This window comes from Trachemys scripta, chromosome 1 (assembly GCF_013100865.1).
Source record: "Trachemys scripta elegans isolate TJP31775 chromosome 1, CAS_Tse_1.0, whole genome shotgun sequence".
Lineage (NCBI taxonomy): Eukaryota > Metazoa > Chordata > Testudines > Emydidae > Trachemys > Trachemys scripta.
This window is the reverse complement of record NC_048298.1, coordinates 289,326,227-289,353,729: the sequence shown is the minus strand read 5'-3', so window position 1 is coordinate 289,353,729 and position 27,503 is coordinate 289,326,227. Positions and strand designations below refer to the sequence as shown.

The window sequence follows — 27,503 nt, the reverse complement described above, 5'->3', positions numbered from 1 at the left end:
TTAATATCTTGTAGTATATGATTGGGGAGTTATATGAAGAACAGGTTTGAAATGCTTGTTTTAAAATGAATATTTAGTAATAATTGTGGGGTTTTAAAAATATCTATTATTAAATCCTTTCCCTTTCCTACCTCCTCTTAATAAAGGACTGACTGCTATTTTAATCTCTCTGATGGACTAATTTGTATGAAGTACATATTACTTTAAAACATTTTGTTTGACTATTTTAGAATTGTTGGCTTAAAATGAAATCTGTTTAAATTCTCTCTGTTAAAAACTAATACATAAAAATAAGAAACAAGAGGTGAAATCCTCACTCTTTTTTGCCATTTACTTTAGTGGGGCTAGGCTATTACTTAAGGTTTCATTGTTTGCCACAAATTGTAACTAACATCCAGATTAGACTAAACTGAAAAAGTAGATCTGTACAAATATTGCAGAGATGTCATAGCTAAGAATTTGAAATAAATAGTTTGTTTTCATCAGGGTTGATTTGATTTAAATCAAATTGATTTAAATCATGATTCAAATTGATTTAAATCACTAGTCAGGAAGACTCGATTTAATCATGGATTTTTACATTAAAGTGCATTCTTGTTGGTTGTTATAACTTTAATATTCTTCACAACTCAGAGATAGATGTAGGTTTCATTTTTAGAAGGTACACACTATAGTGATTTAAAGTGATTTATTTTGAAAACTTTTCAGATTAGTTTTACACTATATCAGAAAATGAATGATTGTTTGGTTATTTCATTTACCAAAGGTAATTGAAGCAGATAGTTTACCTCCCCATGACTTTATAAATATCTCCAATTCAATAGGTTAATCATTAATATTTGGAGGATTTTCTTGCCATGCTGTATTAGGAGGAGAACATCACCAGACAGGCATTTAAATTGTTTTATTTAACTAAAACAACATTGTTATGTATTCTGGATTTTTTTCTTCAACAGCAAACATACAATATTTTAACAAAACAAGCATATGAATTTTTGAATTTAGTTAAACAGTCAATTTTTTTAAAATCAGGTTTGTTTTTGTTAAAAACAATTTTAACTAAAATAGTTGAATGAAATATTAAAAAAAAATTAAATCAACTGTGTCAGCCAGGTCAACATGAGAAACTTAAAATATTGGGTTCTGCAGCTAACTTAGTCATCTTCACCTTCATTTTCCTGTTTGTTCATAATCTGGAAAAGAAAAACAAGCTTTCCTGCTTTTTCAGGTCCCAAACGATTTCTCAATTTGGAATGAATTAGTCCAAAGGAAGAAAATATTCTTTCTACACTGGCAGAAGAAGCTACTGCTGTTGAAAGTGAGATTATCACTTCAATGGTCTCTGAATCCCAGTGCTTGACTTCCACCAGTTCACTGGTGTGACTTTCTTTAAAACATCATCAGCAAACATATATTTCTTGAATGGTTCTTATTCCTAAACTGGGTCTCTTTTACGGCCTGTTGCCATTATAGGTTTGCCCTTGTAGTGAGAGAATGGTATGGTAGATCTCAAATCAATGAAGGCTACACTCAGAAAGACCTGAAGACTTCTGGAATATGCTGCTCAAACAGTTTCACGTTTGTCTTTCCCTTCTCACATTTATCTCCAGACTTCTCCTTATCCAGATCTATTCCTCCCCCAACAATCTTCTATTCATTGAACTTTTTGAAACTTTGCACTTTCAGAGAGAGGTAAGGGATTTACTCTGTGTACGCAAATTTACAGAGGGACAATAGGGTTGAGGTCTGTTATTATTTCTCACCTCTATACATTATTTATTTATTTTAAAAATGTTTTGCTCTTAACAAACATGTTATCTCTGGAGACACAAATCCACAGTTTGAGAGCTGCAAAACTAAGCATTTCTGATGATATCTTCTAGATCAGAGGTGGGCAAACTACGGCCCGCAGACCACATCCGGCCCGTTGGACCCTCCTGCCCGGCCTCTGAGCTCTTGGCCCGGGAGGCTACCCCAAGCCACTCCCCTGCTGTTTCCCCCTCCCCTACAGCCTCAGCTAACTCCGTCGCCGGTGCAATGCTCTGGGCGGCAGGGCTGCAAGCTTCTGGGGCAGTGCAGCTGCAGAGCCCGGCCTGACCCGATGCTCTGTGCTGCGCGGTGGCGATGGTGTGGCTTGCTCCTGCCAGGCAGCATGGCTGAAGGGGGCAGGGAACGCGGCGGTTGGATAGAGGGCAGGGGAGTTTGGGGTAGTGGTCAGGGGGCGAGGGTGTGACTAGAGGTCGGGGCGGTCAGAGGGCAGGGAACAGGGGGGTTGAATGGGGGCAAGGGTCTTGGGGGGGCAGTCAGGAATGAGAGGAGGGGTTGGATGGGGGGGCAGTCGGGGCAGGGGTTCCCGGGCCAGTCAGGGGACAGGGNGGGGCGAGGGTGTGACTAGAGGTCGGGGCGGTCAGAGGGCAGGGAACAGGGGGGTTGAAGGGGGGGGAGGGCCGGGGGGGGGCAGTGAGGAATGAGAGGAGGGGTTGGATGGGGGGGCAGTCAGGGGCAGGGGTTCCCGGGCCAGTCAGGGGATAGGGAGAAGGGATGGTTGGATGGGGCAGGGATTCCGGGGGGGCAGTCAGGAATGAGAGGGGGGTTGGATGGGCCGGTGGGGAGCAGGCAGAGGTTCCAGGGGCGGTCAGGGTGCAGGAGGTGTGTGGATGGGGCAGGGGTTCTGGGGGGGGCAGTCAGGAAACAGGGGGGTTGGATGGGGCAGGAGTCCCAGGGAGCGGCAAATGGTAGGGTCCCTTCATACAATTTCCAAAACCTGATGTAGCCCTCAGGCCAAAAAGATTGCCCACCCCTGTTCTAAACTGAGCACTGAGTCCTATTGGGTAGATAGAAAGATTATCCTAAATCAGGGGTAGGCAACCTATGGCACGCATGCCAAAGGTGGCACGTGAGCTGTTTTTCAGTGGCACTCCCACTGCCCGGGTCCTGGCCACTGGTCCGGGGGGCTCTGCATTTTAATTTAATTTTAAATGAAGCTTCTTAAACATTTTAAAAACCTTATTTATTTTACATACAATAATCGTTTAGTTATATATTATAGACTTACAGAAAGAGACCTTCTAAAAACGTTAAAATGTATTACTGGCACGTGAAACCTTAAATTAGAGTGACTAAATGAAGACTCGGCACACCACTTCTGAAAGGTTGCCGGCCCCTGATCTAAACTATCCCTGACAGGTGTTTGTCTAACCTACTCTTAAGAAGCTACAATGATGGAGGCAATTTATTCCAGTGCTTAACCATCCTGACAGGAAGTTTTTCCAAATATCCAACTTAAACCTACACTGCCTTTGCTGCAGTTGCTTCTAGTCCTAGACTCAAAGGTTAACGAGAACAATTTTTCTCCCTTCCTCTCTCCCTTGTAACAGTTTTTAAGTACATAAAAGGTTATGTCCCCTTTTAGTCGCCTCTTCTCCAGACTAAACAAACCCAGTTTTTTCCATCTCCCATCATAGGTCATGTTTTTTAGACCTTTAATAATGTTGATTGCTCTTCTCTGGATTGTCTCCAATTTAGAGAAATGTGGTGCCCAGAAATGGACACAATATTCCAGTTGAGGCCAAATCAGCATGGAGTAGAGTAGAATCATTATTTCTTGTCTTGCTTACAAAACTGGTGGCACTATGCCAACCGAGGATTCCTCTCTGCTAAGGACTCCTCCAATGGTCAGATCTTCTAGCTCTGAGATATCAGTCTCTGTGCCACCAGAGCAGTGCAAAGCAGCCACAGGTGCACACAGGTGAATGGAGGCTTATGTCTTTGATTCTAGATTTACAGTCAATATAAGGCATTGCTCTCACGAAGATCGGGGGGGCGGGAGGGGGAATTCAATTATAATATATAATGAAGACCTGTATAACTTTTTTAAATTTGTTGTTTTCCCCTGCTTGTTGTTTACTTCCGACATAGCATGACTATAAAGGCTGGTCTCCTTTGCGTCTGCTGGAGGACTTCTTAGGCCAGGGGTAGGCAACCTATGGCACGGGTGCCGAAGGCGGCACGCGAGCTGATTTTCAGTGGCACTCACACTGCCCGGGTCCTGGCCATCGGTCCAGGGGACTCTGCATTTTAATTTAATTTTAAATGAAGCTTCTTAAACATTTTAAAAACATTATTTACTTTACATACAACAATAGTTGAGTTATATATTATAGACTTATAGAAAGAGACCTTCTAAAAACGTTAAAATGTATGACTGGCACGCGAAACCTTAAATTAGAGTGAATAAATGAAGACTTGGCACACCACTTCTGAAAGGTTGCTGACCCCTGTCCTAAATAATCTGTACAGAAGCCCCAGGAAGCCCATAAAATTGGGTCCCTGATCCATGAACTATTGGAACTCATTTACAAAATTTTTCTTAAACATAACATGAATATATTGTCTCATACTACAGAATTATAATTTATAATCCCTATTCCATTATGAGATATCTTTGAGCTATAATGTATCTTAATTAAAACTATCTTGAGATCGGATTTTTTTCATAAAATGCTTTTTGAAGAAAAAACCTATTTAAATAAAAAAAATCTGATTTTTTTTATTTGTTTTTTTTAAAAAATCATTGATTTTTATCCACCCTGGTTTTCATTTAGAGATCTATTGGGGAGCTGGTTCGTCCTCCATCACAGGATAGGGCAGTCCAAAAGACTAACTTCTGTCCTTGTTGCAGTGGCCTATAGGGGCCATTGCGCTGGTATAGAATTGCCAGGGTGTAGGATCACGCAGTCACTCCCCCATCCATGCAGGATTCTCCCAGAGCCTCAGCAGGTGATACAGTCTCCTATGTGTGTGTGGGGGGGGTGTAAAGTTGGCTCTCTGGCTCCTGCACAGGGCCTACTGTGCACATGTATTCTCCATGGAGAGGGGCAGGGGAAACCCTTTATAGGTCCTATGCACTAGCTGGAACAAAGGGGCCACAAGCCATGGGTGAATTCTCCTATTCAGTAGTGTATACTGCATATAGTTTCACTTTAATGGAGTTTTTCAAGCGCTTATGATCATTATTTAGACCTTCATTTAGCAAGGCACTTAAGCATGTGCTTAGCTTTCATGACGAATAGCTGCATTGACTACAGTTGGGCTATTGTCATACCTCTATCTAGACATATTCTTAAGTGTCTTAATGAATAGTGGCTGCTAACAAACATTGTTCTTAGTGCTGTACAGACATTGGAAAGAAAGCTAGATCCTGCAAACTCTTACTAACAGGTGTAGTCCCACTGAAGTCAGACTTAGGCTCCAAAGCCCATTGAAATCAATGAATGTCTTTCCATTGACTTCAGTGGGCTTTGGATCAGAATCTAAATGTTTGTGGAATAAGGGCCTAAATTAGTGATAGGTAATACAGTTCAACCATGCATAACATATTGAAAGGGAAAACCATTAATTATGTTCGTCATAGTCCAAGAAACAGAACATTGAACTTAAGCTGCACAAACTACGTCCATAAAAATAACTTCTTGTTCCCTCTTGGAAGCAAGGGAATTTAATTTCGGAAATATAAATTTTGGAAAACTAGAGACAGAAGTGATTGTCTCAGTATGTCTACACATTATTTGGTGCTTTTCTCTATTTTTTTCTTTTGTTCTTTATCATGGTGTATAAGGATTCTTTTTTTAATCACTGTCCATCCAGAACCTACTTTTGAAATAAGATGTTGTTTTGTGCTTGGGCAAGAAAGTAATACCCTTTCTTATCTACTGTTTAATTTTTCTTTAGATTTAGCCCTTTCATTGTACAAGGTTGAACATTTTCCTTTTTTCTAAATATCTGATATCACTTTTTAATCTCAGCAGGTGATACATGCTACTTTCTTATCAGCCCTGAAGATGTTGGATGTTGGAAAATGGCCAATTTTTGCTCTCTGCTCTCAAGAAGAACTGAAGTTAATTCGTCAAGCCTGTGTATTTGGCAGTGCTGGTAATGAAGTGTTGTATGCAACTGAAAATGATGAGGTAATTATCAGAGAAAGTGTATATTAATGGAATACTATTTGGTAACTATTTGATTCATTATTAATTCAGGATAGATTAGCAGTGAAGCCAGAATTATGATAATAGACCCTGGAGAAGTATCATACATTAATTATTGAATAAAGAAAGTTTAGGATGGATTATTTTAATTTCAATGGTAAATGTTACAGTAGTAATAAAGAACTTGCTACATTAACAATAAGATTTTATAACAGGTGTTTGTGCTTGGCACCAACTGCAGTGGCTGTTTGGGAACAGGCGACATTCAGAGCACTATTGAACCACAGAGATTAGATACTTTATGTGGCAAAAAGATAGCCTGTCTGAGCTATGGAAGTGGTCCCCATGTTGTTGTTACTACTGCAGGTAATGTGTGGTGAGAATATTGTATTTTTAAAATGTGTGCCTTCTTCAGTTGGCCTGATTATTTGTGAGAGACCTGAATTGTGAGAGTGAAATGGACAATCCTGTTTCTTAGACTGATATAGTATTAGTGAAAATGCAAGGGTATAGATTCTGTGGAAGGATTAATAATTATTCTCTAGTTCATATCAAAATAGATATCTGATGAAATGGTACATCAAACATTTATTTAACCTTTCTGATAGGATGCTATGGCTCCTAAAACACTTCAAAATATACTTTTCAAGGATACAAAGTGGAGATGGCATATTTCAAGAATACTACTAATAATTAATATATTATTATTATTTATTAATAAATAATGACAGTGTCATCTGAGGAACTCAAAGTACTTTACAAAGAATGGAAAGTATCATTATTCTGGTTTTGACGAGAAAACCAAGGCACAGAGACAAATTAATTAACCAAGGCCAGAAGTGGCAGAGCTAGGAATAGAATTCAGGTCTCATCTGACTCCCATTCCTATGTCCTCTCTTCTGGACCACACTATCTCCTATCACTTTCTTTTAATGTGATTCTCTTGGTATTACACTTTTAGACATTTATTGAACACTGGGGGAATAATAGCATTCTTGTGTACAGGGGACTAATAGCCTAAGGGGCATATAAATACTTAGATAGGAAGTGTGCAGCATTGTTAAACTTGACTTTTTCATTTTCTGTCATCTTGTGATGCATCGTCATTAGATAAGTAGATGTTTTAAAGATGATTTTTCACACTTTTATTATAGAAGGAGAAGTGTACACATGGGGCCATAATGCTTATAGTCAACTGGGCAATGGTACAACAAATCATGGTTTAGTTCCCTGTCAAGTCTCTACTAACTTGGTAAACAAGAAAGTAATTGAAGTTGCCTGTGGCTCCCACCATTCCATGGTGTTAACATCTGATGGAGAGGTGAGAATAGTTAGCATAAATCTGCATAAACTGCGTTTTCCTTTGTATGGAATTTATTTAGGATGCTGGAAACAGAAAAACATACAATACCTAGCACAATGGGACCTGGCCTGGCTGTCCTCTAGGTGCTGCTGTGATATAAATATTTAATAATAATTGGAAGATCTGAGGTCTATCAATGTTTGTCCACCTACAATTACAGGAAGTTGCTTATGGGATAGCTGATCCTAATGAAAGACCAGCACTTGATATTGCAAAGGCTGGCTAAAAATATCTGTGACCTCTCCCATTATGCCCTGCTGTGAAAAATTTGTTCACACCATTAGATTTGGCAGTAAATTAAACTCTGTGCAAATGTGGAAGGATCACCATAGTTAAATATCTAAACCCATTGAGGTACAAAGTATTGTTCTGTTACACTCTGAGATATCGTTGGTGTCCAATTACTTGTCCTATTTTGTTTTCTTTCAGTATCTCTGTAGACAAAGAATCACAAGTATACTTATTTTGTTTTCTTCCAGTAACTCCGTAGACAAAGAATCACAAGTATACCCCACAGGATGCATAATCTTTGATAGTAGGGAAGGATTTCTTCTTGTTTTTTTAACTAGTCGAGCATTAGAAATTAGAGTTGAAAGGAGTGACAGATTTCTGGAAGAAAATAAAAAAGGAAACAAACATTTCTGTGTCTTTCCTAGATGCACAGAAAATAATTGCTGTAGTCTTGTAATCCACATATGTTTAGAATATATTTTTTTAATATGTGCAGTTTATCTAACTTGGATATTTGGTTAAAGTAATATGTTACAGGGAATAATATGCTATTCTGTTAATGACTCTTCTATAACAGGTGTATGCATGGGGTTATAATAATTCAGGACAGGTTGGATCTGGTTCAACAGCTAATCAGCCAATTCCTCGAAGAGTTACCAGCTGCCTACAAAATAAGATAGCTGTTAATATAGCTTGTGGACAGATGTGCTCAATGGCTGTTGTAGAAAATGGGGAGGTAAGAATGTTCTTAAAGTTAAAATATTTTTTTTGACTGAATTTTATTTTATTCAGCATTATTGGCTACAAATTGTTGATCGTATCTACCTTTGCAAGCACTATCACAGTTAAAACTGCTGAGAAAAGTAATATTAATCTGTAACTTCCAAAATCTGGTAATCTGTACTGTTAAAAGAAAGTTTTCATCAGAAATTGTCCCACTTGTTCCCACTGTCCCCACCACATATATAAACATATCATCTGAGAGATACTTTACCGAAATTAGCTAAATTTACCCCTTTCAGAACAAATCTCTGCAGTAAACGGAAAAGAATTCATTTAAAAATAATTAATTACATTCTTTTAAGAATAAATATTTGAACCCAACATTAATTTTTGAGATTCTAATCCAATGGTTCCCTAACTTTTTTAACTAAAGTGACCCACCAGCTGTATTTTGTCTTTTTTTGCAATCCACCATTATATATGTGAATATATATAATGCACCCTCTGCCTGCACCGCAACCCTAAAACTGGTGTGCAGGAGAAGCCGCAGGGAATATGGGGGTTGGAAAGTAAGCCTGCAATGGTGGCTCCTGTCCCACAGGGCTGGGCATGACTCCTCACTCCCGAAACATGGGGTCTCAGCGCCACTCAGGTTTGGTCTGGCCACCTATCCATCGTGACAGAGGGGTGGCTTGGCCTAATTTGAGTGAGTGACACTGCAAACCATGTGCTAGGGTGCAACCCTTGGAGCTGTTTAAAGAAACTGATAGACTTAGTGCCTGGACAGGTTTATTTCCTGGAGGCATTTCTGCTGTTACCTTTCATAATTTCCCATTTCAACTTTTCAGATAATAAACATTCTGCTAGTAAGTCAGCATACACCAGTCAGAAATCCATACAGAGTCATCTGATAACCATCCAGCATATTTTCTATCTTAAGAACCTGTGCGGCTGAGCTTTCATATGGCTCTTCTTTCTTGTTACTCCCTGTTGCTTGTACACTTGAGACCTAGTGCTCCCACTTATACCTCCCATTCGATTACTAGAGAGTGTGTATAGTGTCCCTTTGTCATTCAAGTGGTTGGTTGCTTCCTCACCTGGAGGTGTTACAAGAAGCAATTCTTTGGGCCATAGGGAGAAATATATCACGACTGGATCCTTGTGAAGCAACTCTCAACCATGTGCTGCTTTTAACAGCAGAAGAATCAGGCGAGGGAGAGTTTTTCAAACCTCTGCCGTTGCCAGATTCTTTTCTCTGCCCCACCTCCCCATAGGTTTTCCCCCCACCTGCCAGGGGACTTCAACAGCCTAACCTCTGCTCCTCTGGAGGAAGGGGGAGGAGCATTGTTCCCCCCTCCCTATGGGGGTGGCCTAATGTTCCCCACAGGCTGAGTCAAGGTGAACAAAATTCCTTCTCCCACTTTGCTCAGGGTCTATTACATTTTTACAGACCATCAGGCAGTCAATGATTGCAGGAAAAAGTCTCCCCTCCTTCCTGGCAACAGTTACCTTTGTCATCTCCCAAACAGATGTCTTACACCCTACTTGGTCATTTCCCATCCTAGGGTGGATGTCATAGTTTTTGCAGTACACCACAGCTGCCGCAGTGTCCCTACTTTTGGATGGAAATACTGCATTCACCATGCTCTGTACTTCCCCTGAGTGCCTGGTAATAGTAGGCAGAGAGCTTATTTCCCTGATCTAGGCATTAGGACCCAGAGAATTCCACTTCAAGTCAGTAGGTCTTATCAATCCTGCTGCTCAGGTATTTGTTTGCATACATTGAGAAAGTAACTTGATTCCTCTTGGATGCGGATAGCGGAGATCCATCCCTGTCAGCTATCCCATTAGCATTTTGGCTAACACAATCTCTTGTGTTACTCCTCATTCTTTTTGCTGATACAGACTAATACGGCTACCACTCTAAAACAATCTCTTGCCACTCTGGGACTAACAGAAGAGACGTGATTTATCTTTTCTGCTTTGAAACCACATCATTCCCCAAAAGCAAAGAATATGGAATATGTTACAATATACCTGCAACCAGCATCCCAGACTCTTCCTGGGTCTGTACAGAAATCTGCATGTAGAGTGAAGGCTTTTATACCAGGAACTTTAACCCACATTACACATCCTGGCAGCGTTTCATGTGTTTCACAACATGGGGCTTAACTGTCATCTTAGTTCTAAGAACGAGGAGTACGTGTCGCACCTTAGAGACTAACAAATTTATTTGAGCATAAGCTTTCGTAGGCTAAGACTAACACGGCTACCACTTTGAAACCTATCACTATCTTAGTTCTAGTATCTCTCCATCTAGTGAATGTCTCCCCATTGATTACCATCTTCCACTCCCACTGGCTATGACATTGTTCTGCACCCAGGAGGGTGCAGCATGACTTGTAGACAAAGGATTGGGGTGTAAATGGTTCAGTGTTAGCCTGTCTGCTGATGGCCTATAATGTTACGTGATTCCCTCTCTCCCTCCCTCCCTCTCGCAGTCATACAGATAATTCTGTGAGGTTGATGTTCAGCTGACATTTCTAGCACTGTACCTGGGACTCAGTGAGCAACCTGGGCAATTCCAAATAAAGTGACTCTGCTGGCCATATATGGCACACCGCTTTCCCCCATCAGTTTCCCTCCCCACTGGGTTTGGGTCTCAGTTTAGGCCCAGTCCCTGGACTCTGATCCCATTCCATGCCTGTTAGGTTTTCTATCAAACCAAGGATGACTATCCACATAATGGTCTGCCATTTTCACAGCTATAGTAATATCTCTAGGATTTGTGTTTGATTTCAGTTCAGGGTGGCGGAGTTTATAGAACTGTTTTATATCCATTAATTCGTAGGACTCATCGAACATTTTGACCCTCAACCTGTTCCCCGTTTCCTTACAGAACTCCTAATTAGAGTTGAAACCTCAGCATAGGTCATATCCCTTTCTTTTCTGAATTTCCTGAAACCTTCCCCTATGCATACGAAGAGTCAGTTTAAACTTTGTCACAAAAGCTTATTTACAATTATTTTAATCTTTGTAATCCTCCCTTCCCATAAAGGTGAAAATGTCCAAGACCTTTGTCCCAGACAGTACTAGAGGCAGCTACTGTACCTTGTCCTCCTTCCCCACCTTATTCAGTTCACACCCCATTTCGAAAGCAATAAGAAATATATCCATGTCATCCCCCTCCTTAAAGTGAGGAAGGATGAAAGGATGTGGACAAATTGGAGAGTCCAGCAGAGGGCAACGAAAATTATCTGGGGGCTGGGGCACATGACTTACGAGGAGAGGCTTAGGAAACTGGGCTTGTATAGTTTGCAGAAGAGAAGAGTGAGGGGGGATTCGATAGCAGCCTTCAACTACCTGAAGCGGGGTTCCAAAGAGGATGGAGCTTGGCTGTTCTCAATGGTGGCAGATGATGGAACAAAGAGCAGTGGTCTCAAGTTTTAGTGGGGGAGGTCTAGGTTAGATATTAGGAAACACTATTTCACTAGGAGGGTGGTGAAGCACTGGAATGGGTTACCTAGGGAGGTGGTGGAATCTCCATCCTTAGAGGTTTTTAAGGCTCGGCTTGACAAAGCCCTGGCTGCGGTGATTTAGTTGGTGTGGGTCCTGCTTTGAGCAGAGGGTTGGACTAGATGACTTCTGAGGTCTCTTCCAACCCTAATCTTCTATAATTCTATGATTCTGAGTAATTTGGAGTCTATGCCACCCACTAGGAGAGGTACAGGAGGTATGGCTTTACCTACTGGATTAAGGATTTGAAGGCACAGTTTCTCCATCTCGAGCTGATATTGATGTTCCTTGTCCTTCTGTTTCTCCTCATACTAGCACTACTTCTGCTTTTCTTCTCTCTCATATTGATGTTGGTGCTTCTCATACTGGCACTGGTTCTCTTTCTCTTCTTTTACTTATGCTGCTGCTCCCAGTCTGAAAGCTGTTGGATTTCCAGATACACTCTGTCCCTCTTCAGCTGCAGCCTCTCCTGCTCTAGTTGTTGAGCTATCTACAACTCCTGTTGCAGGGGTGTACTTGGCCTTCATAGTACATAGCTGCTGCCACTCTCAGTGTCTTCCCTGTTTCTCTCTAGGGATAGATTCCCAGATTTTTCTCACCTGCTGAAAGTTCCCTGCAGACCTAATCCATTATTCTGCTTCTGGTCATTAGAATTCAGCGAATTAACTAGCTGTGTTTTAGTCTGATCCTCAGTGTTGAGTTGCCTTCCCCTGAATAGCCCAGACAGCTGATTTTTCTTCAGCTGTTTATAATTCATCTTGTCATCTCTCTTTTTGCTGTTCCTTTCCCAAAAAGACTACTGAGTCTTTTCTCTATGCTTTCCCCACTTCAGGTACTTGCTTCACTGATGTTTGCACTTATGCAGTTCACACTCTTACAGATCCCTGCACATTCTGCCACCATATATGCCACAGTCCAGGGCAACTGCACCTGTGTTCTCCCTTTGTGGTCCAGCAAGGGCATCCATTCTGTGCTTCCAGCTGCCCAGCCATTGCCTCTCTTGGACAAAGACACGAGTCTCTTGCCTTCTGACTGGGGTATTTCCAGGCTGAATAGTTCCCTGTGATATCCCCAGCAAAAGGCAGGCTGCCTGAGCAGGCTTCTTTTGCCTTCTCTTCAGAGATGGTTAACAGTGTGATTACCTGAGGGGTTAATCTACCACACAGTGCTTTCTAAGCAAGCACATTTTGTTCCTAAAAGTAAAAGCAATATAATGAAAACATATTAAAAACAATAAAAGAAGCTACTTGCACGGTAATAAGCTTATCAGAGATTACCCCAACTCCAAGAAGGGCTCTGGCAGGTGAGCAGTCCTTCCAACCCATCCAGGAGTTTTCCTGTGGCTTTCAGTTCATAACACCTTCTGCTCAGAACAAGAACACTGTCTTATGGGGCCTCAGTAGGCCAAAGTGCTTCCAATTCTTCCCTAAGGATTGGGGCCGTCTGTGGACTGGCGGTCCTATCCATTTGCTTTATCAGAAAGAAGGCCATGAGTCAGTTAACCAGTAGGCGTTGTATTCAAAAATCCTTTCTTTGTCTATTGGTCCCTGAAGAATCCAGTTTTAACTGGTGTGACCGGAGTCCCGGGGAGCCAGCTGAGGTTACTCAAGGTGAACTGCAAAGAATGGGTCAGACAATCCCCAAAGCTGGTGGATATTCCAATACTTAGATTTACCAAGCCAGCACAAAACAGCTTCTATAATACCTCATTGGTTACCCAGAAGCCAGCAACACAGTTTCCATAAAGTAACCCAGCCTTAGGTCTCCACCCAGACACCAAGTCAAATATGATGAGGATTAGTGAAAATCTTATTCATAATATAAAAAAGTTCTACCAATTCCAAAGGATTGGACACATTACCTCCCATGTTAATGAATATTCCAGATCTTACCCAAATACACGCTTACAGACAATTCTTATTAACTAAACTAAAATTTATTAAAAAAGAGAAGAGAGCATTGGTTAAAAGATCAATATACATACAGACATGAGTACAATTCTTGAGATTCAGATTCATAGTGGAGATGGTGAGCTTTGTAGTTGCAAAGAGTTCTTTCAGAATTAGTTCATAGGTTATAGTCCAATGTTTATATTCAGGGTGATTCCAGGTTAGGACTGGAGATCTCAATCTTGGGTTTAAGTTTCCCCTGCATGAAGCATCAAGCAGATTGAGATAAAAAGGATCAGGACCCAAGGGTCTTTTTATACATTTTTCTAGCAGCCCCTTGACCATACAGTCCAGGGTGAACAATAGGCTTTTGATGTAACCTTCTGTTTCCCAAATCTCACCGGTAATTAACTACATGGATTAACATAAAATAATTCATCCATTAAGCAGTTTATCACAAACTTTAAAGAGACATACAGACAATGACATTATTTCACACAAGATTCATTTAAATATTAATATTCCCTTTTGATATCTGAATCAACAGCTATAGTGACAGACAGGAACTGTCTGTTTACATGGCTATCATTTAACAAGATATGAGTACACACATACAATTAGTATCACCTCTAATTTCTAACAATATAGTTTTGCATTTCAAAATTCTAGCCTGTCTATCATGGAACGGCCCTATTTACCATTCACATACTCTTCTAACGTGACATTAAAGGTTGACTTTGGGTTATTGAGCCTGCAAGCTGCTTAACCTTTTCTGGCCATGTGTCACACTTTCTATAAGATTCGCTGCCGTTATATAACAATGGTAGCAACAATGGTTTGCATGGTCATATCATACTTTAATCAGATAACGTCACAACTGGTTTATGCAAACCTCTCCGGCAGGGAAGGGGAGTGCTTCTCTGGAGATGTTACAACTTGAGTGACATTGACTAATCACTCCCCACTGTTCTCAGTTCCTGGAGGAGCTAGATTCACCCTTCCCATGGATATATGTACTATACCTGGCTCACAATAACACACAAACAATTGCATTTTAATACAATAGACCACAAAGGTGTTAAACTTCGCTCCCAGTGCTCTAGAAGGGGGACTCCAGGAATGCCGCAGGTGCCCTGGTGGGGGGGGGGCAGCCTGGGTGTGCCACCTATGCTTGGGTCGGGGGGCGGTGTGTGGCCTTCTACCCCTGCCTGCCTTCTGGAGACTGACTCTTCCACTCTTTTAACTACTAGGAAACCATCGCTATGGACAAGTGGATCCTAGAAATAGTGTAAGAGGATTGCGCAATATGTTTTGGTTCCATCCCTCCATCCAACCCTCCTCGTCTCTCTCAATTCAAGGACCCCCCTTATGAGAGCCTACTAAAATCAGAGGTTCACAGGCCACTGAGGAGCTACCAAAGGAAGTCAGAGGCAAGGGATTTTACTCCAGCTACTTTCTGATCTTGAAGATAGATGGGGGACTTGCAGCCCATCCTGGATTTGAGACAACTCAACTCGTTCATCAGGAAGTTCAGGTTCCACATGGTGATGCTTATACCCATGTCTCCTTTCCTTTCCACCTAAGATTAATTTGGAGCGCTCAGTTGGAAAGATGCATACTTCCATATATTGATCAGACCTTCATATTAATAATATATTCATTTCTTGGGCAGGGAAGATTGTTACCAGTACAAGGTCCTCCCATTCGCCCCTTCTGCTGCCCTCCTGGTATTTACAAAATGCCTTTCTTTCATGGCAGTGCATTTGAGATGACTAGCTCATAAAGGCTTCATTGTAGGAATCCCTGCATGGTCTTTCATATGTACTTTTTGAGAATCTATGACTGGGAATAACTTGGAAGAAATCATACCTTCCTACTCAGAAAATCCCCTAAGTTGGGATGATTTTGGATGCCCAGTAAGGAAGAGCCCTTTCCTAGAAGAAGGACTCCTGAACATTCAGTTTACTATTATAAAACTGTGAAAGAATCCCAAACAAACAATAATATTGTTTCTTATAGCCTCAGACATACATGACTCTTTATGCTCATTTCAGAATGAAACCTCTTTAGCATTGGCTGGCAAAAATTACCTGCCAAATTCAAAGAGCATTTATATAAAGCTAATTGTCCCAAAAGAGGTATTCCCATCTCTTACCTGGTAGTCACAGTGTGCTAAATAGCTGTGGCATTTGTTCCTCCATCCCCATCAATAACTGTTACATCAAGTTTGTCCAACCTGGGATGGGGAGTGCACTTCAGTGGCCTAACAACTCATTGTTGTTGGAACCACTTTGAATAATGACTCCATATCTATGTATTGGAGATGAGGGCAATCCATCTAGGTCTCAAATTCTTTCTGCTTCACTTAAAGCAAAGTAGTCAAGTAGTCACTGACAAAATGATGCTGTGTTTTATGTGAACAAACAAGGAGGAACTCATTCCACACAGTAGTGCAAGGAAGTTAAAGTACTATAGGACTGATGCATCCATGACAACATTTACCCGATAGTACTTCACCTAGTGGAAAAGGACAACAGCTTGGTCAATCAGCTGACAGAGAGGGGGAAAGCTACAGGAATGGTCTCTAAACCCATCAGTGGCAGAAACAGATGTTGGCAGTGAGACACACAATACCAAATACCTGAGGTTCTGCTCGAGAGCAGGAGTAGGCAGCCTGTCCATCTCAAATGCATTCCTATCCGGCTGGGGAATGGGCCTCCTCTACACTTTGTCCCTATTTCCCATTTTCTCTAATCCAAAGAGAAGTACAAAAGATAAATACTACAGTACCATGGTAATTCTTATTGCTCCAACATGGGTGAGGCAGCAGTGGCTTCCAGACCCTTACATCTCCAAGTGAGGATATGGCTCTCTCCCTGTGACTTTACCACAGGTCTATTCTCAGGAGGTGAGCCAGAGCTTGCACTCAGACCCACAGTCTCTATACTTTAACAGCATGGTCGAGAAATGCTTGTTCATCAGGCATGCAACGCATGCTACTAAACTCCAGAAAGCTATCTATTCATAAGTGCTATGACCTCCAGTGGATAAGAATTGTCTTTTGGGCATCAGATAAAAACATATCTTCATCATCAGCATTGACTCAGTCCATACTTGAATACTTGCTATACCAGAAGCTGTTCGATCTATCGGTATCCTTGCTGAAAGTCACTTAGTTGCCATTTCAGCCTTCCAGTGAACAGCAGACCGAATTTATCCATGACTCAGTTAAGAGATTTATGAAGGGTACAGTGAACATCTATCCACCAGACAAGAAACTCCCCCATCATCATGGGATTTTAATCTAGTCCTTACTAAACTTTATGAGACCATCCTTTGAACCAATGAATGACTGTTCACTGTTTCACCTGTCAATCAAGACCGTATTTGTTATAGCGACAATAGCTGCCAGAAGTATAAGCAAACTGCAAACCTTAGTGGTGTCTCCACCATTCACAGTGTTCCACAAGGACAAAGTGATCCTCCACACACATCCTAAATTTCTTCCCAGCGTAATAACTGATTTCAATCTTAAGTGAATAATTATAGATTCATAGACTCTAGGACTGGAAGGGACCTCAAGAGGTCATCGAGTCCAGTCCCCTGCCCGCATGGACCAAATACTGTCTAGACCATCCCTGATAGACATTTATCTAACCTACTCTTAAATATCTCCAGAGATGGAGATTCCACAACCTCCCTAGGCAGTTTATTCCAATGTTTAACCACCCTGACAGTTAGGAACTTTTTCCTAATGTCCAATCTAAACCTCCCTTGCTGCAGTTTAAGCCCATTGCTTCTTGTTCTATCCTTAGAGGCTAAGACAAACAAGTTTTCTCCCACCTCCTTATGACACCCTTTTAGATACCTGAAAACTGCTATCATGTCCCCTCTCAGTCTTCTCTTTTCCAAACTAAACAAACCCAATTCTTTCAGCCTTCCTTCATAGTCTTCACTTCCTTCATTAGTCTACCAATATCCTTTCCAGACCTTGTGCATTTAAGTGAGTCAGAACTCTATATCCTAGATGCTAAAAGGTCAGAGGCATTCTCTTTAGGTAGTCCCTAGATCTCTTTATATTTTACAGAGAGAATAGTAAGGGCTAGGCTATTTCATCTCAATGCTTGTCTAATGGGTTAGACTGTGTATTAAGGAGAGCCACAGAGCCTCTGTCCATCTTCCTGTAAAGTTTAGTACATATTCCACTAGGGCTAAGGCAGGTTCTTTAGCATGACTTAGACATTGTTCTATTATTGAATTCTGCAGAGCTGAAACAGGGAGTTCTATACACACATTTACTAAACATTGCTTTCTCTTGATTTAGCATCCAGATCTGATGCACCGATTGTTAGGGCAGTACTCAAGACACTGTTTAATTAGGACTATGTGTCCCAGCTGTGTCCTCAGTAGATGGTATTGCTTATCAAACTATCCCAAGAGTGGGAAGGTGTACAGATTACTTGAAGAAGAAATGAAGGCTGCTCACCTGTGAGTGGAGTTCTTTGAGAATTGTACAGTGCATAGAACTGGACTCTACACATTCCCGCTCCATGCTCATCTTTGCATCTTCCTCGAAGTCCTAATTATATTCTTGAATCTGAGGAGGCAGTGCAGGAACTGAGCTGTCTGGAAAACCACACCCTCTTGTCCTCAGAAAGTTCAGGAACAAAAATGAGAGGAGGGGACGGAAGGGGTGCAAGAGTAGTGCAACAGGCACTGCTATGAAGCATTCTACCCATGATCGTGAATGCGTAGAGTCCATCTTTGAGAACTCTAGTTACAGGTGAGCAACTGTCATTTTCCCCTATGAAGTTTTTGTTTAGATCTCAGTAAAAAAAAAACGGAAATCTTACACATCCATTTATGCAGGATTTACTCTTATTTGTAATTCACATGTTTGGTCTTTTCCAGTTTGCCTGAAAATATCTCAAATGCTTTTTTCTTTGTTCATAATTCTTGCCATTGAAAATAAGTTATGTTTATTAATGTGCTAAAACTCATCAAACCTGCAGTTCGCTGTATAAAACATGAATGGAACACTTTTCACTAAAGAGGTAGCAGAGTAGGGAAATATGGTTCCCCAAATGCTTTTTTGAGGTATTCAAAATAGTATCCTTAATAGTTTACTCAAACTATATCACATATGTTTAAGACCTGCTTCTTCCAGTTCAAGATATTTTTGTTTGTTTTCTTTTGGGATCAATTTTTAATCGAGAGATGAGCTCTATGACAAAGGAAGATAGAAGCAGAGCTTGCTTTGCATACCAGGGAACAGAACAGTTATTGGTAGTCCAATTCTATGTAATACAAATTCTAAGTATTGGATGATATATTCCTTGAAGACTTGCACTGGGCAAACAGAATACATAGGGGTAGAATTTTAGTGCACTTTATAGTTGATATTGTCAACAGAAGCTGTGGGTGCGACCTGCCATATAATGTGCAAAAATATTAAAATTAAAAATACGAAGAAGAGAGTTTCTTTGGAGGTATCATTGCAGAGAATTGCACATTACAACACTATAAAATAGATTTCTTTTTTCAAGAGAAGTGGAGAAAATACATAGCAAACTAATTAAAATCCAATCTTCCTTTTTTAGGTCTATGTCTGGGGTTACAATGGTAATGGCCAGCTTGGATTGGGCAGCAGTGGTAATCAGCCAACACCCTGTAGAATAGCTGCTTTGCAAGGCATTCGTGTGCAGCGGGTATGTTTATTATGTCACGTCAAGCCTTTTATGAACAGAAGAAATAGCATGTGGCAAAAGCAGATTCTAAAGGGAATATTCTGCACTCAATGAAGGCAAGGCGTTAGTGGTTTGGTTAAAGACCTAAACATAATAATGAAAATATACATCTGAAAAATGAACTTTCCCCTCCACTAGAGAGAAGGGTGAAAATGTAGCCCAATTGAAGTCAATTGGAGTTTTGCTTTTGACTTCAGTGGAGCCAGGATTTCATCTGAGGAATTTTAGGGATCTTTATAATATATATTTATTTCCTCTTGGAAGGTAATTGGCACTCTCATCTTTCAGTGACATCTACTTCTGTTTGTCAAAGCCAAAGTTTGTTGACCACCAGGCCACACTCCAAGGCTCCCTTGTTCTCCTTGGCTGTTCCTAGGAAGAAGAAAATGAATTTACAAGAGATGGTGCTGGAGAAATCTGTCAGTGGAGGGTTAGGGGGATTTAGGAAAGCAGTCTTTTGAAGATTGGTTCCTAATTGTAACATTGGATGGATGTTTTTTAGCAATTGAAATAAATAAATAAAAATACATAGCTTTCTATCCAATTCCCATTCACAGGTAAGGTCCCTCACAAGAGATAGTTTAGCTGGGAGGGGATGCTAATGGAGAAAGAGGTCCCTAGCATAATTAAGAAAAATATTATTTCCTACTTTCCATTATCTTTTTCTCCTTTTAAGAAAGTGTTGCTGTAATAACAAGTATTGATTTAGGTCCCTAGTATTTACAGTTAGATATAGGCCTTGATTCAACAAAGAACTTAAGCATACTTATGTATATGTTGAACTGTAAGCACATAACTAGTCCCATAGAAGTCAGTGGGACTACTCACATGCTTAAACACTTAAGTCTTAAGTTCTTAGCTGGATGGAAGCCGTAGCATTTAATACTATAGTTAAATGGTACTATTTACAGTAGTTAGCACTACGCTTGGTAGCAAGCACTTACAGCATCAAGCCCATAGTTTCAAACTTTAATTTATGCCATGATACGAGTTTTACTGCAAAATTTGTAAATTCTCCTAGTTCTCTCTCACTTCACCTGCTTCTGAGGTCCCCTTGTTATGTTTCAACAATGTGCCTCTGTTATTTCTTCTTTTGTACATTTTTCATTAACTCTTACTGTGCTCTTAAAAGGTTATTGGCTTGTGAATTTTTTAAAAATATAAGCAGGTTTTCTCACATGCATTTCTTTGCTCAAAATCTCTCACCCTCTTTCTGTTCCCGATTATAGTGTGATCTGTGTTTGTTATTTTTGTAAGTTGTATTGCCTGTGTGTAGAGCCCTACCAAATTCACGGCCATGAAAAATGCATCACAGACTATAAAATCTGGTCTTTTTTGTGCTTTTACACTATACTATACAGATTTCACAGGGAGACCAGCGTTTCTCAAACTGGGGGTCCTGACCCAAAAGACAGTGGCAGGCGGGTTGCAAAGTAATTTTAGGGCAGTTTCAGTATTGCCACCCTTACTTCTGTGCTGCCTTCAGAGCTGGGCAGCCAGAGAGTGGCAGCTGCTGATTGAGGGACCAGCTCTGCAGGCAGCAGCGCAGAAGTAAGGGTGACAATACCATACCATGCCATCCTTACTCTGTGCTGCTGCTGGTGGTGGCTCTGCCTTCAGAGCTGGGCTTCCAGCCAGCAGCTGCCGCTTTCCAGCTACCCAGCTCTAAAGGCAACGCCACCGCCAGCAGCAGTGCACGAGTAGCAGTACCGCACACACACACACACACACACACACACACACACACACACACACACACACNCACACACACACACACACACACACACACACACACACACACACACACACACACACACACACTCACTCACTCTCCTTTTTGGGTCAGGACCCCTACAATTACAACACTTGTGAAATTTCAGATTTAAATAGCTGAAATCTTGAAATTTACAACTTTTAAAATCCTATGACCGTGAAATTGACCAAAATGGACCGTGAATTTGGTAGGGCCGTACCTATGTGTTTATTCTCTTGGATATAGAATCAACAATATGAAAATATATTTATTTGTCTGAATTAATTTGCTGGTAAGTAAGATGAGATTTTTTTTTTGTTATTCATTGTAGGTTGCCTGTGGCTATGCACATACATTAGTGCTAACAGATGAAGGTCAGCTGTATGCATGGGGAGCCAATTCGTATGGTCAGTTAGGCACTGGCAATAAAAGTAATCAGTCTTACCCTGCACCAGTTACTGTTGATAAGGACAGGTAATATTTACACTATAATAATCAGGCATAAATAAAAATAATCTTGGAAGTGCTGCGCAAAATCACAGTGACTTTTTTTGGTAGAAATCACTTGTAATTGCTAGCTATGGTTATTTCACAGACCTAAACCTAAAGAGATTCTAATGTTGGATGACATTTACATCTGTAAATTAAAATTTGACCTGGCTGGAAACATATGCATTGCCATGATAAATAGATGTGAAAGGGAGACTACAAATTCTGGGGCTGGCTGTTTCCTGCCTCTCTCTCTCCTTCAGCTGCATCTACTTCTCAGAGTATTTTATGAGTTTTAATTGTATGCTGTCATTGGTGCTGTGCTGCCACTTCAGTATACTGAGTCAACCAAAAACAAGGCTTATCTTTTTATAATTTATTTGCTATCTTAATAATAGTTTACCATTAAGATTGATCAGACAAAAAATGTGGAAAATGTCAGAAGAGTGGATATTTACAATTTGCCTGTAGCTCTTGCATTAAATACTGCTTATATGTTTTTATTGTCCTTGATTAGCAAGGGGAAGGCTGGAGGGAATTAAATTATATTTCTGACTGAAAATTTAGCTTTTACAAATTTCTCAGTCTTAGTTCCTGATAATCAGTAATAGAATAATTTCTATGGATAATGCAATACTTTGTGTTTCTATCAGTAGAAATGTGAAAGTGTTCCTTACTAGAGTATATTAGGGTCTTGTTGAATAAACCATTTTGGTTTTTCTGCTGTGAAAGTCTTTAAAAAAGTGTAATGCTACTCTTACAGTTGTTTCTGTCTCCACCAGCTAGAAGGAAGAGGTAATTGCTATCTGATATTGTGTGGTGTTATTTCCTCTTAATTTGCTGCTTTTTTTCAAACATCAGTGTTTATTTTTTGCTTAAAACACTTTTGCCGCAGTCCAAATATGTTTAGTACCTTTTAATAAAAATGTTATATATTGCCTTCATCGGTTGTTGGCCAAATCCTGTGTTCCTTATGACCATGGGAGTGTTACCTCACACTAAGGGCTGCAAGATTTTGTCTTAAATATATATATACACAACTTCACCACTAATCAGACAAGTTATACTTCAGACTGCAAAACAGTGGATTGTGTAACAATTAATGTGATGGGAGTTTTGAAAACCTAAAAATCAACCTCTAGGGTTAGTGAAGCATCTTAACATAGCTAAAGTGTGGGGGGTAATGTTCTTTAATTAGTGCTTTCCTTGGGTCTAGGCCCTTCATTTGGAAAATGTTCTAAAAAATGGCCTACAGAATAATTTAGTTACTACATATGCATGCATATTAGTTAGAAGTAATGCTAAGAATAGGTGTAATGGTTGCACTTTGATGTGGTTTTAATTAAATAGTAAAATATTCAATGATAAATCTGATTTGCTGTTTTCAGGGTGAAAATTGAGAGGAGTAACTAGATGCTGTATATGTACAAATAATGAACAACCTTATTTTCAGTTGTCTTGCATGCTGTGGAAACATTTTGTCATTTATGGTGAGGGGCGGATGGATGGGGAAGGGGAATATATTCCCATAAAACTTGAAATGCATGCAAGCCTACAGAAGTAGATATGTGGTAGTAAGCTTTCTCACTGCACTTTGTCCTTATGCCAGTGTTTTTGTTTGCTTGTGAATTTAGAGTTATAGAAATTGCAGCCTGCCATTCTGCTCACACTTCTGCTGCTAAAACCCAGGGTGGTCATGTGTATATGTGGGGTCAGTGCCGTGGCCAGTCTGTGATTCTTCCACACCTTACACACTTTGCCTGCACAGATGATGTGTTTGCTTGTTTTGCTACTCCTGCTGTGACATGGCGTCTCCTATCAGTAGGTGAGCTTACCATATTTTTTGTTGTTGTTGCATCCTAATCTTTTTTTAAAAATTTGGTGCATAAGAAAGGATAAATGCATTTGAAAAATAGACTTCAGTAATATTTTCCAGTTTAAAATTTTAAAATTAACCTACAGCCTGTAGAGCTTGTAGTTGGCTCTGCCCTGGTTTCTCAGTGTCTCTCTCTCCCAGGTCTGTCTACTTGGAGTGCATGCAGCAGTCTCTGCCCTGGCTGATCAGGGTTTCTCTCCCAGACCTCTCTGCGTAGAAAGATTTCACAGTCTTCACCTGGTTCTCCTTGTGGGTTCTTTACTGTCAGCTTGTGGCCCCTGTGGGAATGTCTGTGTGCACTGACACCTCAGCAAGATTTGTGTATGTGATCACAGTTATTTCATTCACTGTCTCTAGTGCCAGCTCTGGTGCATGCACCTCCTATGCATTTGTGCTGTCAGACACCTTCTTCTCCTGCCCATTCTTTTGGCTCCTGCATTTCTTCCTGCAGTGTGTCCACCTCATCAAAGGGCAAAATCTTTTTATATGGCCTGTAACAGGTCGAGCACTCACTGCCACGGCACCTCCTGCTGGTCAGTCCGGGAATTAGCTCATTCCAGCCTCAGAGCGCCTCCTGCTGGCCGGTGTCTCTCCTGCTGTCATTACTTGTCTTTCATTATCAATCTCCACCACTATACTTGGGCCCCGCATCCCTCCCGGCCTGCGGTGCCCCTTCTCCTGGGTACTGCCCGCAGCAGTACTCCCACACTCGGGATCCTCCCCTTCCCAGGGAACCTCAATCCCCTAATTCTACCTTGCCTCAGTGACCCACTGCCAGTCTTCATCTAGCCCCTTCCCTCAGGGGCAAACTGCAGTCTGAAGTGGTCACTCATCATTGGCCAGGGGGTTGGACCTGTTGCCTCTTCCTCCCCTGGCTGCCTCCCCGCAGCCCTAGTACCTCCTCCGGCCCAGACAGTAAGGCCTTGGCCTGGGGATTTTCCAGACTGGAGCTCCCCCCAGCTCTTCCTGCCCTTCCCCAGCACTGCGCTGTCCAAGGTACCCTTTTCCTCCTTCAGGCAGCCAGGTCCATCTCTCTCCAAGGCTGGAGAAAGACCTTCTGGAGAAAGACCCAACCTGGCCCTGATTGGCTGCCTCTCAGCCTTTTCTGATTGGCTCCCAGCCCTAGCCCTCTCCAAGGGTGGGCTTTTAATCCTTTCAGGGCCAAGAGCTGGGATCAGGGCATGGCTCCAGGGGATGAGGGGGACATGAACAGAGGTAAGGGGGTTGAGGCCGGGGCCACAGCTGGGGGCGGGGCGAGGCCAGGAGCAGAGCTGGGGGTAGGACAAAGCTAGGTGGCGCTCCCTTCCCGCCCCCCATGAGGGCTGGTCTGGGCCCTCCATGCCCCCCCAAATGTTCCTCCGTGCCCCCATCCCAAAGGTGCATCCCACTGTTTGTGGACCTCTGCCTTAGCGGGCCCATCTGACGCCTTTCCCTTCAGCATTTGTGACGGCCAGGCTTATTTGGGCACTGTTGTGGCTGTGAGTCCTCTTGTTGCCCTTCAGTCAGGAGTTGAGTTTCAGCAGAGCTGTGCTGCTGCTGCTGGGCTAGAACACTTATTAATTCCTCTATTGTCCCCTTGTTTCAGGGGTTGGTTTGAAAAGACCCCACTTCTAGTACCAGGTTGTGACGGGAGATACTCACCTCTCGTGAGTTCTTCCTGTCATCTGGTTGTGGTACTGCTATCTTTTTTCTCCTGCTGCCCTCTTTGGTTGTCGACCTTGCCTAGTAGGTCTTCAGTGGCTCAGCCCTCTGGCAGCCTTTTGCCCTTCAGTGCAGCCTTTCTAGGCAGGCCTGAAGGACCCACCTCCACTGCTCCATCCTGGGGCAGGGTGCAGTAGGCCCATAGGGCCTACAGCACCGGGCCACAAAGTGCCTGGTACACCCCATCACTCCCATCCTGCATTATCAAGGAAATATTTTGTCAGGAAAGCTTTTAGCCCATTATCCCTACAGTGAGTCAGCCTTGAAGGTTTTCATATGGGCTTCCATAGTAGGAGACAAACAAGTTCTTTGCTCTGAACCATTTGTGTCCAGCTCGTTCTGGAATATTAGCATATTTGACCATCAATAGCTAATTTATTTACCTACAGTTGCAGTTCATTTATCCTCCATGTAACTGTTTCTTAATTTTTAGCCTCAGTAAGGATTTCTGATGGACTAGTGTTACACAGAGGTTACCCAAATCCAAAACTCTTGGTAACTTTACTCTCTGCAAGGTGGTATCAGGATAAACCCAGGGAGATGTAGTGCCTCTGTCTGCTATATGGCTGACACAAACAAATCAAAACCAAGTGCTTTCACTTAAAGCCAGCACTTTATTAGTCTCTAGCATTCTCACTAGAAAACCTTTACTCAGAGTCTCTGCTTTATTTAGTCTCAAGCACATACAAACACAATAAGTTATAGAGCAGCCCCAAACAATAGTTACCTATGGTCTGGAGGGGTCTCAAGTGGTCAAATGACAAGTTTCCAATGGCCCGCTACCCACCTGTTGCCAGGGATTCCAAGAGATGTCCAGAAAGTCAAATCCAAATTCCTTAGACTCCTTTTATGTTAGTAACTGCTACAGTTACCTCAACAACATGTCAATCAAAGAAAAAACATTAAGCAAGTACTTTTTAAGCAGTTAGTTATACGGATGTGTTTTTGCAGAGTCTGCAGTCTCATGGGCCCCAACACACACACACCAGAAGTCAAATATAGATAGACTTCCTGTTTTTCAGAGACACGTACCCCAGCATATCAGAGAGGACACAGTCAGGCCCATTCCTCATGATCGCCCCTTCCTCTTGGCTTTGCCTTAGTGATGCTAAGGCTGGTAAAAAGGCCTTACAAGTGCTACTCTTTGCAATAAGCAATATAATTGATAGTCCATCCTAAAAGTTGACTGTGCCTTGAGCACCTGGTTGGATGCTAAAAATGCCCCTCGTATCTTGAACATCCTCTAGGGTCATGTACTTCAGTATGGCAGTTCAGAACCTCCCTTTGGTTGAAGACTAGGTTCTCTTTCTTGGTGTTCTACTTTTAAACCTACACTCTCAGTATTTCCCTTCATTTGGAAGTGAGTCTGTTGATCAACCGTAGCATTTTGACTATCCTAGACTATCTGTTGGATTTAAAGACACAAGGTCTCTCAGTGAGCTCAGTCAGAGTACATTTTGCCTCTATCACAGCCTTCCACTCACTCATCAAGAGTGTCTCAGTTTTTGCTTACCCTACTATGACCAGATTCCTTGAAGGCTTATACAACTTATTTCTTCCTGTATGGAACCCAGCCCTCCAGTGGGACCTTAATTTGTTTCTCAATGTTCTGAGGAAATCCCCCTCCAAACCAATGGCTACCTGCTCTCTCCTTCACCTCTTCCTCAAGACTTCATTCCTTATAGCCATTTTTCGGCTAGGCGAATGGGAAAACTAGGTGGTCTCATGGCAAACCCACCATCTTCTACAGATATAAGGTTTCACTACATCCCCATCCTCGCTTCCTCCCTATGGTCTCTTTGGAATACCATATTAATCAGGAGATCCATCTACTAGTGTTCTATCCAAAGCCTCATGCCTCCAAGGGGGAAACCAGCCTACAGAGACTAGTTGTCAGGAGGGTTCTTGCCTTATCTTTTGCAGAAAGGATGAAGGGACAGCCCATTTCCACACAAAGACTGTTGAAGTGGGTCTCGGGGTTGCATCCTAATATGCTGTGAGATTGCTGGAATACATCCCCCTCATTGAATGACAGCACACTCCACATCTATAGCCCTCTTAAAAGATGTTCCCATAGCTGAAATCTGCAGGACTGCAATTTGGTCCTCCATCCATATGCTTGCCAAGAACTAAGCTTTCTTACCTGCTTCCAGAGTTGACATGATGTGGTCCTCCGAACGGTCTTGGATCTGCCTCCTCAGCACCCACCTTCACGTTAAGTTTCTGTTTGG

At 41.7% G+C, this 27,503-nt stretch overlaps 1 protein-coding gene across 3 annotated transcripts in view; it reads left to right on the top strand.

The window, feature by feature from the left end:
* Positions 1–27,503, top strand: part of RCBTB2 (RCC1 and BTB domain containing protein 2) — a 77,916-nt gene that overhangs the window by 21,487 nt on the left and 28,926 nt on the right. For 2 of the 3 annotated variants that reach the window (XM_034758499.1, XM_034758498.1), the window contains 7 exons: positions 5,808–5,966; positions 6,200–6,350; positions 7,139–7,305; positions 8,156–8,314; positions 19,307–19,414; positions 21,538–21,680; positions 23,330–23,520. In XM_034758499.1, coding sequence (XP_034614390.1) covers positions 5,808–5,966; positions 6,200–6,350; positions 7,139–7,305; positions 8,156–8,314; positions 19,307–19,414; positions 21,538–21,680; positions 23,330–23,520 — 1,078 coding nt within the window. The remainder of the gene's footprint in view (positions 1–5,807; positions 5,967–6,199; positions 6,351–7,138; positions 7,306–8,155; positions 8,315–19,306; positions 19,415–21,537; positions 21,681–23,329; positions 23,521–27,503) is intronic. The other variant, XR_004644097.1, reaches the window with a different exon arrangement.